Source organism: Dama dama, chromosome 22 (assembly GCF_033118175.1).
Source record: "Dama dama isolate Ldn47 chromosome 22, ASM3311817v1, whole genome shotgun sequence".
NCBI classification, from domain to species: domain Eukaryota; kingdom Metazoa; phylum Chordata; class Mammalia; order Artiodactyla; family Cervidae; genus Dama; species Dama dama.
Window position 1 is genome coordinate 32830784 of NC_083702.1, and position 14749 is coordinate 32845532.

Below are 14749 nucleotides of genomic sequence, written 5' to 3' on the forward strand. Positions count from 1 at the left end.
TTACAGACACTGAAACCCCCATCAGGTGCAAGACGTTAACTATATGATGGCTAGACTGTAACCATGACATAAGCTGCCACAATTTTGAGAACTGGCCTCAAGAAATGGAAACAAACCGACCCTGGCACTGAAGATTAATTGTACTTAAAATAATCAAGATGACACTGATCAGTCAGACCACTGATGACCAATTTCAAGATGACTCAGAGCTGACTGTGCTGCTTCTGCATGTAATCCACCCTGTCTGTCTATAAAGACTCTAGCCCATTGACTCTCGGAGTAGTGGGGTGAGGGGTGGACTCAGCCTTTGCACAGGAGTCTCTCCCGGCTTCCCCCACTGGCATCCAAAATAAAACAAACTTTCCTTTTCACCAACCTTGTTTCTTTATTGCCTTTTTGAATGGGAGTAGCTGGACCCCACTTTAGGTTAATTTCCACACAGCCCTCTTTTCCTGGGTGTAAGGCTGGGATTAGGTTGTCTATTGGGTGGTCTAGTCCTGGACTGACCTGCTCATCTTCCTTCTCCTTTCATGAAGGTGCAGTAGAATAACAAAACCTTTGGTGCTAGCTTTACTACTTCCAGGTTTCTACAGCATTGCTTTTGAATGCATTCGGTCAATGGTTGCCTCGGCATCTTTCTCTCATATTTTCTTTGACAGTACATGAATAAGTGTATCACAAATCAGAGAAGGCCACTTGTAAGGTGCAAAGTCTCCTTCTGGGGATTTCCAGGGCTGTAGTTTCTTTCATAGTGCTTTGTTTGTTTCATTTCCTCCTTTCTTCCGTGATACACTCACAAGCATATTAAAAATAAGATAACTTGAGAGTTGGCCAGGTTAAATCACTTGAGACCAGACTCACATATCACTTTAAAAGCAGGTTGAGAGCAGAACCCTTATTTGTTAATTCCTTATTTAGGGAGCAGTTTGGGAGGTTAGAACGATCAAGACATACCAACTGCTTTGGATGCTATTATTATGCCCTAACCATTCAGCCTTGCTGGAAAACTCTCCCAATTATAACAAAACACTGTAACTTTCCATCAACATACAGCTTCTCCTTCAAAAGGAAAAGTCTGTTCTATTCACACATAATCATCGATGTTCACAGAAGCAAAGACATTCTAGTAACTCTTATAGAATGGAAAGAAATAGAGAGATACATTATTTTTAGGAAGAACTGAAACAGTTTTTGTGTAGTTGTACATGTAGAAGAAAGGTTTTGATATTTAATGATATTTTCATAAAGACTTTCAGCTTATTTTAAATATGAGGGCATGGCTCCCAAAGAGTGTATTCAACACCAGCTTAAATTGAGATGGATAACTCCATTTGCCATATACCTCGGTAGTACAGAACATAATTGCTGTATCTTAGAAAAGTACTTGCTAACTTAAAATATGGAAGAATTTGTTGGACTCATTTCTGACAGTGGAGAAATCCCTGAATACAGGATACAATGACAAGGATAAGAGCCTCTAATGATGGCTAAATTCTTACGCTTATGCTCTACTAAGCATCTAGAACATAGTATCTCTTAATCCTCACAACAGCTTTATCATGAAGGAACAGAATTATCACACTTCACAAGGAAAGAAACTAAGATGAAGAGGTATTCATTAGAGCTCAAGCTCATAACCCATCATACTGTAGTGAAAGTTGCTCAGCCATGTCCAACTCTTTGCCACCCACAGCCCTCCAGGCTCCTCTGTCCATGGGATTCTCCATGCCATTTCCTCCTCCAGGGGATCTTCCCAACCCAGGGATTGAACCCAGGTCTCCTACATTGCAGGCAGATTTTTTTTACCATCTGTGCCTCCAGGGAAGCCCTCATCAAAGTATAGGTACCATTTAAATATTATTTATTTGTAAGATTTATTTTACATATTTATTTTAAAAATTATTTTTAAATTTTTCTTTTTTAAATAATAAATTGAGGAAAAAGCCTTAAAGAAAGAAAGAAAAAAACAAGTCATCAGGTCGTCTAACTGATCAACTGATCACTGTTCTACTACACCTATAAATTACTGCATGGTTACACAGCAAAGACTGAGCTCATGAAAACTATATATTTTCTGGTTTTATACTGCATTTAATGCTAGCTTGTGTCTAAGGTGACACTGAAACATCCAAACTTAAAATTCCTCTGGAAGAAAACCAGATATAAGATGAATCAAATTAAGATGAGAATAAAAATGAAGAAAGTTAGGGCCTCTGCTTCTTTTCTATCATTTAGTTTAATGTTGTGGCTTATCTTCTATACATTAATCAAACGCTTTAACTATACTCATTCTAACAATTTATGATTCCTTGAAAACCAGAGAACTAGTTTCAGGGGAAAGCTAGTCATATCTGTGAGTTGTATAGAGCACAGTAATAGTAGAGTACAATAGAGTCAAATTTCAGAGGGAAACTTGTTATCGTAAAGCAACTATTATAGATGGAGAGACAATATTTTCAGTAGTTCTGCCTCAATTCCAAAAGGAAGTAACTGCAATTTTAACTATTACTATTACCTTTTTCATTCTACATTGAAGAAGTTCTAGAATAGCAAGAGCAAGGGAGAACACTTGCAATTTCCACATTGGAGGTATTAATTGCGCTGGCCCGCTGTTCACGGTACAAAGTTATTGGGGAACACTGTGTATATTTCTCTGTTTCTTCCTGTCCCTTCCCTTTACCAAGAAGCCACTCGGGGGAAAAAAGGCAGTATGGCATCAAGTGAAAGGTCAGGATTAAGAAAGATGGAATAATTAAGGGTTCCTTTCCCTCCTCCCATTTCTTTTCAAGCCACTGGTTTGGCAGAACAATTCTGAGAAATTTCCACAGGAAACAGCAAATTTGAAATATGCTGGGCTGGCTTACGCTTTTTATCTGAAGGAATCGAATAGGGATCTATTTTCAAGTCTCACAAAGATCCTTGCCAACCAAATGGAGCTCAGTATTGTAACAGGGTTTTTCTCCTTAGTCTTTCTCTCAGAACACTTCATTCATCAGTGCAAAATCTTATCTGCATTATTATATAATCAACTTTTGAATACTATCTTTCTTCGAAGAACCAAATAAAATATCAACAAGACTTGTGATGTAAACAATCTTACTTTGAACCTTTTATGAAAAAATAGATATGAAACAGCACGCTTCTCTGTTGTTTTGTTTTCTGAATTCCTTGATCTTTCAATAGCTTTTCACAAAAGAATTAATTCACAGAGCACAATCAGTGAACTCAGCAAACAGAAAGCAATTCAGAAGGTTGCCATTGTTACTAATATGCAAATCCTACCCATCGTTTTATGCATCCTTAATTTAATGGTCTAAATGCAAAAATATCAATTTTTCTCCCCTCCCTTTACACAAAACAACTTAAAAATAATATACATGAATGTATGCATTTATTTTTAAGGATACCATGGAAAAACGTGAAGAAGCTAGATTTAGCTTTCAGCTGCCAGGATTCCAGGCACACTTCTGTTAACGTCTGATTTATCCAGGTCACTATTTAAAGTCTAAATTACCTCATCAATAATATTCAAGAGATGCAATAAAAGGATGTTTTTTTAAATTCTGTTTTAGCAGCAGAATCTTTTATTCAAACAATCTCAGCCAGTAGAATTCAATCTATAAGACAAATAAAAGTGAATGGTACTGTTTGATGGTGGTTGGAGCCACTTGGACTCTTGTGGACAGTTTGAACCAATTGCTTTTACAGGTCTTTGAGGTCCATTTTATTTCAAATAAGAATAGGACAGGAGGCTGTATGACTTTCTTCAAATTCTATTCCATTTTTGCATGTCATTCATTCTCTTATATTTCAAGCTCCTCTATGATCCATCACGAATTTTTAGCTAATTTATTTTTGCATTCTGTATGATGCTTAGCTTAGTCACTTACAAAGAATAAATATTTACTGAGTAAATAAAATTTCCAGGATACTGTGGGGTTTATAAAATAATTTGCTTCCACATTCAAGTTTGAAAACATAGGAACTATTTCCTTAAAGAAACTAATGAAAAGTTTGTGTGTGTATATGTGTGTGAGTGTTGCTCAGTCATGTCTGACTCTTTGCGACCCCATGGCCTAGAGAGCCAGGTCCCTCTATCCATGGAACTTTGCAGGCAGGAACACTGGAGTGGGTTGCCATTGCCTTCTCCAGGGTATCTTCCCGATCCAGGGATCGAACTCATATCTCCTGCATTGACAGATGGATTCTTTACCACTGAGCCACCTGGGAAACCCTGAGAAACAGTTTAGCCCTACAGTGAGGGAACAGAATAAGAGATAGATGTTTTAGAAAATATTCTATTAATATATTTCAAGAAGTGTATGCTCTGAAGAGTTATACCAGAAAAAATTTTATATCATTTACTTTAAAATAAATTATTACATTAAAAGCATCTGTGTAAATAACTTATTTTAAATTTTATAAGCCATTTATTTAGAATAGTTGCTGGCAGCTCACAGAGATAATTCATTTGCATTACATGCATGGAAAAATAGGATTGACAGGAGACATTATTGTCATTTTATAGATATAAATATTGAGATAAAGAGTGAGCAATAGCAAACCACAGATCTATACTTCAAGTAACTTCTCAGCTTTTTTTTTTAATAATTAAACTCATTGCTTCCTATAGATTCTTGTGATGGGCCTTAAAATTATATCACACAGGGGACAGAAATTATTTCCTTGTAAATAAGACAATGTGTTTCAATTTTACTAACTTGCTTTAGATTCTGAATTGCAAAATAAATCTACATAAGAAAAGTATGCTGGACTTCCCTGGTGGTACAGTGGTTAAGAATTCACCTGCCAATGCAGGAGACAAGGGTTTGATCCCTGGTCTGGGAAGATTCCACATACGGGAGAGTAACTCAGCCTGAGTGCCAAAACTACTGAGCCCATGTGCCCTAGAGCCTGTGCTCTGCAAAAAGAGAAGCCACTGCAACAAGAAACAGAGGAGCCCCTACTCGCTGCAACTAGAGAAACACGCAGCAAGGAAGACTCAGTGCATACAAAAATAAATTTAAATTTTTTAAAAAAGTGTGCCCAGTTTTCATTTGCAAGGCTGACTTTTTTAAGCCATAAAAATTAATTTAATATCAGCAATAATATTAATCAACTAATAATGCATGTGTGCACTCAGGATTCTTTACCACTGTGCCACCTGGGAAGCCCAATCAACTAACAATACCAAACATTTATTATGACTTAGAACATAGTATTTGATAAATTATAATTAATTCAATTATTGCCCTAAACACTTTCTGTATATTACCTCATTTAATCCTCACAATAACGTATCATTTATATCTATAGTTTACAGACAAGAAAACTATAACATAGAGAGGTTAGGTAACTTGCCCAGAATCACAGAGGCAGTAAATAGCAGAACCATGATTTAAGGCACAGATGGCTGTGGTTTTTAACCATTTTAACCACACTTTTAGCCTCTCATTAAGTATCAGTGACTCAAAATATTAATCTAAAGACAATGCCTTAATATAATAATAAACTTTTTGGCTTTAGTCTGTTATTTTTCCTCTAATTATTGCCTGCCAAGAGACTTTTTTCTTTGCCTGCTAAGAGACTAAGTTTTACTGTATATAATTATCTATGAAGACTTCTGCCCTATGTTTACCTTTTATATGCAATATAATTTACATATTCCAGCTGCATACTTTGAGATTTAGTCATCCAAATAATGGATCATATTTGTGGATAATGTTCAACAATTTTCTGGTACCAAAACCAAGGTTTGTTTCTCTTAAGGAGCATCTGTCTTCATTTGGGTTCCTTAGGCTCAAGATTCTTATCGTTTCTATTAAAGCAATAACTTTTCAGTTTAGTTCACTCAGTCATGTCCGACTCTTTGCTACTCCATGGACTGCTGCACACCAAGCTTCCCTGCCCATCACCAACTCGCGGAGCTTGCTCAAACTCATGTTCATCAAGTCAGTATGCCATCCAACCGATAACTTTTACTTATGTAGAATTTTACTCCTAAAGTTGAATTTGTCTTCATAAGACATTCCTTGAATAAATTAAAGTAACATAATCTAAACTGACAATTATGTGTAAGGACCTGATTTCTGATATAAATACAATCTGTGAATCTGAAGAATTTTAGCTTCTCTTTCTTCTTATATATAACCAAAACTAGAGAATTGGGTATTTCTGTTTTTCTTGATAAAACAAAAAACCTGTACACTTTCAAAATTACAACAAACTGGTGTTGTTCCTAGGATTGCATCTACTATTGGCCTTGAGCCTAGCAATCCTTTTGTATATGGTAACTAGCTTAGAAACATTTTAGAGTAACCTAACCATGTTGTGATTAAGAGAACACAGAATGCCATCGAGGAATGGGCATGAACTTGTGACCAGGAAACCTGGCATTGATAAATCATTTATATTACTTAAGTATAGTTAATGGGAGAACTTCAAATACAATTTTAAAGTTTACCATTTAATTGGTCATTGCAATAAAAAGAGATAGGGTGGAAAAACACATGTGTACTGATGTTTCTGTTAGCTCGTAATGAGACACCATCAAACTGCTGGAAACAAGGCAATACAGGAATAGTGTGAAAAAGACACTGCCGGTACTATCTCCATTGTGCAAATGTCAGACAGCTCCCGGGAACCCTAGGGGTGGTAATAACTATGGATGCAGCTCCTACCAGGTTTTTCCTTAAAGGAGATTCTTGAACACTGCTGGGTTCTGACTCTAGCCCATATGGGCTTGGAGAAGTCAGGGGAAATGTTGGCTGCACTTTTTCAGGCCTATTTACATAAGTTCTTTAGTATGCAGAATGTCTCTGTATATAATTTAATTGTTGTTGGGGTTTTTTTGCCTCTATTAATACATATGCAAATGACTCACACTTGCAGCTGTGCGGTATTAATCATATGTGTGCTTCTGTCTGTCTGCCCTGCAGGCTCAGGGTCGAAGGGAGAGGAAAGGAGGGAATTCATTCTTTTAACCTGCAAGAAAACTCACTCATGCAGACAGAAGTCCAACAGCAAACAACACAAAAGGGTTGCGACTGAAATGAAGAGCAGTTGATGCTTTTCCACCCTGTGTGGAAACGACGGTGACCTGAGAAATGAAGTGAAGAGTAGAGCGTCTAGGTAGATAAAGATGAGTACTTTACAAGAATTAATCTTGTAAGTAATTCCTTCAATAAGAAGGTAAAAAGCCTCATGTCTACACCTCTCCATATGGTTATTTCTTCCTTATTGATTTTCTGGGGGTTTCTTTTGGTCAGACACATGAAGACATGCTCAGTCACTATAGCGCTCTGGGAAATATGAAGCATTTGTCTGTGTCCTGTCATAATTATTGACCTCCTTCAGAGACTGGCAGGAGGTTGATAAAAAGATGAACTTCATTTTTTCATTGACATTTATCTTATTGCTACTTTTGGCCAGAGAGAAACTGAAGCCATTTCTGCCATGACTTCCATGTACCTTTGATAGCTAGGAAAAAAAGATTGATTTTAGTTGATATTCTATATAATTCATTCTCTCCTCTGATCACATGTCATCTATCATTTTCTGTATCTTGGAGGATGCATGTTACTGATATTAGGGGTTGCTGGAACTGTAGCTCTATGGGATTTCATTTATGACAACTTGTAAGTTAAGAGTCTTTATTCCAAAAATATTATTATAGTTTAAAAAGAATTCTACTAAAATCAGTAAAAGGTAAATTAATTTAATAAAATTCCTGGAATGAACGCTATTTGTTCAGTTGAGTAAAATATGTACATCCAAAAAGAATTTCAACCTTTTTTCCCCTGCTTAGGATTATTAATCACTGGTTGGAGTCGACATTTTTGGCTTCCTATAGGTAGAACAGGTGGCAACCATCTTGGCCAACACAAATATGGTATTTATAAAGTGAGAAATAAGTGGATAAATATTTCCTTCTAATTTCCAATCTTAGACACCTAGTTTAAGAAACAGAAATAGGATACTACACCACAATTCTTACTATTTATCAAAAAGTTCATGATGTCCATTAAGTAAAATGCAAATTAATGACAGTAAATACGAGAAATAAATGTTACATGGACTGTTGCCATCATCTGGTTTCATTAATTATAGACAATTTGCTTAACTGATTTTATCTAGTCACAAATGTCCAAAAGATTCAAAATGTAAGTTTATTTTGCTTAAATAATTATACTCACTTCTTAATGTGGAAATGAAGATAGATTAGTTTTCTATATAAGTTAATATCCCTCCTTTAAAAAAGACAATATTAGGAGGACAAATATCAAAAGGCATCCTTGGCTCTTGAAAGAAAAATAAGTAGTCTGAAGAAGAAGGGGAAAGGAAAAAAGAGAAGGGGAAGAAAAAAGAGAGTGAGGTAAACAGCATATGAGATTGCTAACTGGCTAGTTAGTATTTTGATAATACATCTCTCCACTATTTAGAAATAATTCCCTTTAGTGTTGTATTGTCATGGTGAGTCCTACTGAGTCAAAAGCACCTCTAGCAATTCATATTCTTATGTACGTCAGTATACATGTTAACAAACAACATAGAAATAAACTAATGTTGAAATGTTTGTTTTTCTCACAAATTATGACTTAAATGAATCATATAAACTATAATAAATGCTAAAACACATTCTTTATTCAGCAGCCCATGTTTATAAGTAAGATAAAAGGAGGAAGGAACAGAAGAGATAGAGCTATGGCTTTCTCATATACTAAGAATCTTTTAATAAGGGTTGAAAAAACATACTGTTCCATGGTATCTAAATTAATATAATTTATTCCAGAAATTAAACATATACTGCTTTGTTATCTTATTAAAAATGATGATGACCATTAGTTCATGATAGTTTCTTCATTTGATTACTATGCACTGAACACCACCTACTTGCTAGGCATTTTCCCAAGCACTTGAGATACATTACTGTTCAACAACAACAAAATACATTCCCTCCATTATTTGAAACAGGCAGATAATAAAAAAGGAACATACTATGCAAGTTATATAGTATGTTTGAATATGACTAGTGCTTTAGAAAAAAAAAAAAACAAACAGTAGAATACGGGAAATAGAAGTGTGGTATCTCTGGGAGGGTTATTTTATGATTTCAAGAGGTTACTTAGACCAAGACTAGGAGAGGGGACATTAGAGAAAATTCTTGAATGAAGTGAATTAGCCTTCCAGGCAGGGGGACAGGTAATGTAAAACTCTAAAGTGACAGCATACCTTGGCAAGACAAGGGACAGCAAAGGATCTAGTTAGCTGGAGCACAATGAATAAGGCAGTGTAGAGCAGAACTATTATAAATGCAATTTTTAAACACTGTAGTGCCAAACATGGTACTAGGCATTTAGAGTTTCTACAAAGATGAATATCAATTTATATGGGAAATTAATCATTAAAATTCAGCTTAAATCCACTATTATAAAGAAGGGTAGTGAGTTAATGAAGATACATAATTTATTTTAAGTGTAATGTTAAGATTAATTCTTCAAAAAAAAAAAAGATTAATTCTTCATCCTTATAGTTTCATAAATACTTATTAAGTCCCTTAAATACTTCAAGTACGTGGTTAAGTGCAAATGATGGGCGAGTCAATAACTTCATAGATTACGCCATCTGGTAGAAGCCAAAAAGTAGGATTTAGAACATATTCCACAAGTGCCATGAGAGGGAAAATACAGTGTACTCTAGGCATACATGAGAGCTACATTAATCCAGACCTGAAGACAATGAAGACTTCCCTGAAAAAGTGAGGTTTTCCTTTGCAATCTCAGGGATAAGTAGGAGTTGGCTTGGTAAAAAAAAGGTGGGTGATAGGGTTCCGAAAAGAGAAAATACCACATGTAAAGATCCAGAAGGGAGAGAGAACCTGAAAACACCATGTAATTTAAGGTATTTAAGTAGGAGAAGGCCATGATCAGAATCATAAAGATCATTCTGACAAAAGTATACAGGAGAGTGTGTGTTGAAGAGGGCAAGATGAGGACTGAAAGGCCAGTTCAGGGGCTACTGGGGTTAATTATGCAAGCTATGAAGGTAGCAAGATTCACAGACAGTTAATATGCAAAAAAAACCCAAAACAGATTATTGATATATTTAGTAGGTGGAATGAATAGAAAGATAATGAATGTATAGGTCCAGAGGAAGAAGGAAGAAAAGTTAAAGATGGTGTTCATGCTTTCCAGGGAAACAGATGGAATGGAGCCATTTGCTAAAATCAAAGAATCAGCAGGTCGGGGGCAAGGAAGATAAGTGGTCAGGTCCATTTTGTAGTCGGTTTATTGTGCGTGTAAATATCTACGTTTCTTTTTAGTTGCCAACAAATAGTTGGCTATATGGATCTGAAACTCAGGAAAGGCTTAAAAGCTTAGGAAAAGGCTCAGAGGAGACAAAGACAGATATTTTGTTATAATAGAAATAAATAAAATGGTGCCTGAGCACAACATGTTAATTTGTATGTTTTATACACAACTCAGATTGTCATTTTTCTTACTCATATTTCTCTATAAAGTCAATATTTGACAAGACTTAGACTATTTTAGGGGCTTCCTCAGTGGCTCAGTGATAAAGAATTTGCCTGCAATGCAGAAGATGCACAGGAGATGTGGATTTGATTCTTGGGTTGGGAAGATATCCTGGAGAAGGAAATGGTAACCCACTCCAGTATTCTTGCCTGGAGAATCATCATGGACAAAGGAGTCTGGTGGACTACAGTCCATAGGGTCACAAAGAGTTGGACATGACTGAATGACCAAGCATGCACAGAGACTATTTTAACTGTTCCTAAAAAGTATATATAGTAAGGTGATTTTTTAACGTAAAGTATTTCATGAAAGTGAAAGTGTTAGTTGGACACTAGCATCTGACTCTGCGACCTCATGGACTATAGCCCACCAGGCTCTTCTATCCATGGGATTCTCCAGGCAAGAATACTGGAGTGGGTTGCCATTTCCTTCTCCAGGATATCTTCCCAAACCAGGGATCAAACCTGGGTCTCTTGCATTGCAGGCAGATTGTTTACCATCTGAGCCACCACGGAATCCCAAAGTATTTCTTACTGCATGAAAAATATTTTCTTATTTTATCCAGGAACATGAAGTGATAGTTAAGTAATAAATAGTGGTCTAATTTAAAACATGTCATTTTGCTTGTCTTTTAAAACTATTGTACTTGACATTATTTCTTCTTTAATAAAGGTCTTGGCTATTGGTTTTACTTATTATTTTCCAAGTGTGCACAATTATGCGCAAAAGATAATTTCAAAGGAAAATGAATGGTAGGTAAACAGTGTCAACTGTGAATAGAAATGTATTTACAGGGTTCTTTCGTAGATCTAGATGTTCAAAAAGAGAAGCTTGAATCAACACATATCTGTGTAAAGAGTTATGAAATAGAAAATTCAGAGTCTGAAGTAGACAGCTGTCATGAATCCTATTTACTTCAGTATTGCAATGCATATATAGGGTTTGTATGAGTACCAATTAATCAGCCTTATTTTCATAACTTTATTACCAAGTTACTGAGTTATAAGCAAATGTCTAAAGAAGGGCAACATCTCTAAACTTTAAAATAAAATCTCCTGTATTTGGAAAAACATATAAAATTGTTTTAAAACCATAGATATTGGACTCTGTGACCCAGTTTTCTTGTCAAATGGAGTTATTACGACATAATACAAAGTGTTGCAATAAGAATTAAATGAGTTAATCTTTGTATGAAAGCCTTACCAGAGAACCTAGCATAAGAACATGGGACTGAATTTCCATAAAAGAAAGAAAATCTTAGTTACTGAAAGGGACTCAAAAGTGATGAAGTCTACTCCAGGTACTATTAAGCGATGGAAAAATGGAGATTTATCAGTATAATTAAAAGCAGAGTTTGGAGAAAATTAAAACTGGCTCATATATTATGCTCCATTGAGATGAAGCTTCACAGAAGTAGGTTCACAAGACTGGAGGGAACACTGGGTTTGGCTGAAGAGAAGAATTCTGCCTAGACACTGTAGGGAGCTTTTCCCTGCCCTGTCTGGGAAGGTCTGTGGAGAAGAAAAGAATTTGCATGCTGTTTTAATGCAAGGGAAGGAAGAGTATGCAGGTCTCCTTTGCAGCTCTGGGGAATGCTGAAGTCAAGGTTATGGATCTGTGAATATAGTGTTAGGAATAGGAGTAGAAAAGTAGGCTGTTGCAGGCAGTTGAGCAAAAGTGAGAGTAAGTCCACTTCAAAGAAAAGCCAGACTCTCTGCTATGACATGTGCTTGAAACACGTATTTGGATTTGAGTACTTCTTTTTAATCACAAGCAAAAAGTGCACGTGTGTGTGTGTGTGTTTTAATAGAAGTTAACGGCTTATCATGAAAAGGTAAGATTACTAATTTTCTTATTGTTCCACAGTGTTGCTTTATGTGTGCTCAGCCACTCAACCATGTCCAACTCTTTGCGACCCCATGGTCTATAGCCCGCCAGGCTCCTCTGCCCATGGAATTTTCCAGGCAAGAATACTGGAGTGGGTTGCCTTTTCCTCCTCTTGGTGATTTTCCCAACACAGGGATCTAACCGAGTCTCTTCCGTCTCCTGCGTTGACAGGTGGATTCTTAGCCACTAGTGCCACCTGGGAAGCCCAATCTGAGTTCCTAACTAAAATTCATATATTTTAATGTGCACAAAGCCACCTTACATAAAATATCTTTATCCCATTTATAGATCAAATTATAGTTGCCCTGCCCTGTTCTGTGCTCAGTCGTGTCTGACTCTTTGTGACTCCACAGACTGTAGACCACCAGGCTTCTCTGTCCATGGGATTCTCCAGGCAAGAATACTAGAGTGGGTTGTCATTCCCTCCTCCAGGGGATCTTCTTAACCTAGGGATCGAACCTGCATCTCTTGCATCTCCTGCACTGGCAGGCAGATTCTTTACCACAGGTGAAGCAAAAGCAAATATGTTTGGTGTCTTTTCTTGTTTTGTGATAAACAGAGTTTTCGTATTCTTACATTTTAAGGGAATCTGATATCATATCAAAAGGGCAGAAATAAAACTTAATTTGTGTAAAAATATTCTAATACTATTCTTTTTAGAAATATAAGTTCGGATTGCTACCTAGCAAAGCTGGTTTCTACTGGCATATAACAATGAAACATAGGCAATGCCTCCAGCTTGCCTGTGTTCCCTCTCATCACTGATCCAATGGTGAAAGGAAATGAGAATGTCTAATTTGTTTTGAAAACTGACAGCCTAGATCTCTAAAACTCCTATTTTCCACATTCAAATCTATTGCTGGATATTCTTCCCTCTTCCTTTAATCCCACTACTCTTTTTAGTTTTACCTATTATAGCCACTTCTCTGTATTGTAGTTATTTTTCAGATTTCAAAGGATAACAAATGTTGTTACTTTTATTGTCCCCATGGTTCCAACACTTCCTAAAGTTATTTCCAGCTCAAAGAAACAGAAACTCACACCGTAGTTTTTTTTGGAGAAAAGGTAGAATAGGAATGACTGTTATTAACCTCTGTAGAACACAGTATGTCTCAGCTCCTCCTGTGTTTCCCTCCTGTGAGACTCAACCAGTTTCTCAGAAACCCACCACGTCTTCTGACAATTCCCTCTGCCGACCAGATGCATCTGTCTTTTGATGCTACAATTTAAACTGTATTTTCCTTATAGGCTAAGGTCATCTATCATGACAATGCACTTTCATGAATACAACTTAATTTTGTAAAGCATGAGTGCTTCATGCTTGACTTTACCAGCATACTGTGTCTTTCAGGCAAAGGAAAATATAACACTTCTCACAAGGGGAGATTAATCCTATCATTAGATGATTTGTTATTCCCATTAACTGTGTAACTATAAAGTCCCAAACAACAGAAACAAGGGTGGTAGGATGCTGACTGAAAGATTTAAACAGTTAATGAAAGATACCTTTAATATAATTTAATTCATAGTCTTTCCAACTCCAGAGACAAAATTTCTAAAATCACTTGGGCATCTGATAGAGTTATCACTGACATTCAAGGATATATGGGAATACAGCTTCTGCTGGGCCAAAAAAAGTGGATGTTGGGATAAAGTTGTGTTCATTTAGGCATCTACTTATTTGGTCTACTTATTCTTGCTTATCCAACTGAGCTGGCATTAGCAGGAAAATAAAGAGATCTACAGAGTGCTTCAAAAATACTGAGCATCTTGAACAATTTTAAATGTAATTTTGTTAAGCTGTCTTGATCCATAAATATCTGAATATCTTTTGTAGCTTTTTCCTTCTTTTTATCTTGATGAAGACCGTTCCGTGATGAAATTATGACAGACAGTAATCAAAGTAAAACCACAGCTCATTTTGTTAAATCATACCAGGCAATAAAAAAATTACAAGTTATCTTTAGTACAGAAAACAGGACTAAAAATCAAAAAAACCAACTTTGGGTTGAGAATCAGTACACATAAATTCAAAAACAAAAAAGTGTGAGGCAAATATCACTAGTCAGTTATATTCTGCGTTAACAGGATAATAGCTGTTTTCGATATTTACTTAACCTTTGTCTCCGGTGTATTGTTTCCTGACTTACCTGCAGTTGGAGTGGGCCTAAGCCTGGTGTTGCCGCGGCAGCAGCTGCCATGGTAGTTGGGATCAGCTGTACGGGGTAAGGGTCACCTACGTAAGAGAATAATAGAGGCGTCAGCACCTTTTATCTACTCTCCACCTGCAAATTAAACTCATGCATTCACTCCTTCCAAAAGCCTTCTTT

At 36.3% G+C, this 14749-nt stretch overlaps 1 protein-coding gene across 5 annotated transcripts in view; it reads right to left on the reverse strand.

Moving 5' to 3' along the window:
• SOX5 (SRY-box transcription factor 5) overlaps positions 1-14749 on the reverse strand; it is a 1090517-nt gene that overhangs the window by 104824 nt on the left and 970944 nt on the right. For all 5 annotated transcript variants that reach the window (XM_061125136.1, XM_061125135.1, XM_061125134.1 and 2 more), the window contains one exon: positions 14570-14655. In XM_061125136.1, coding sequence (XP_060981119.1) covers positions 14570-14655 — 86 coding nt within the window. The remainder of the gene's footprint in view (positions 1-14569; positions 14656-14749) is intronic.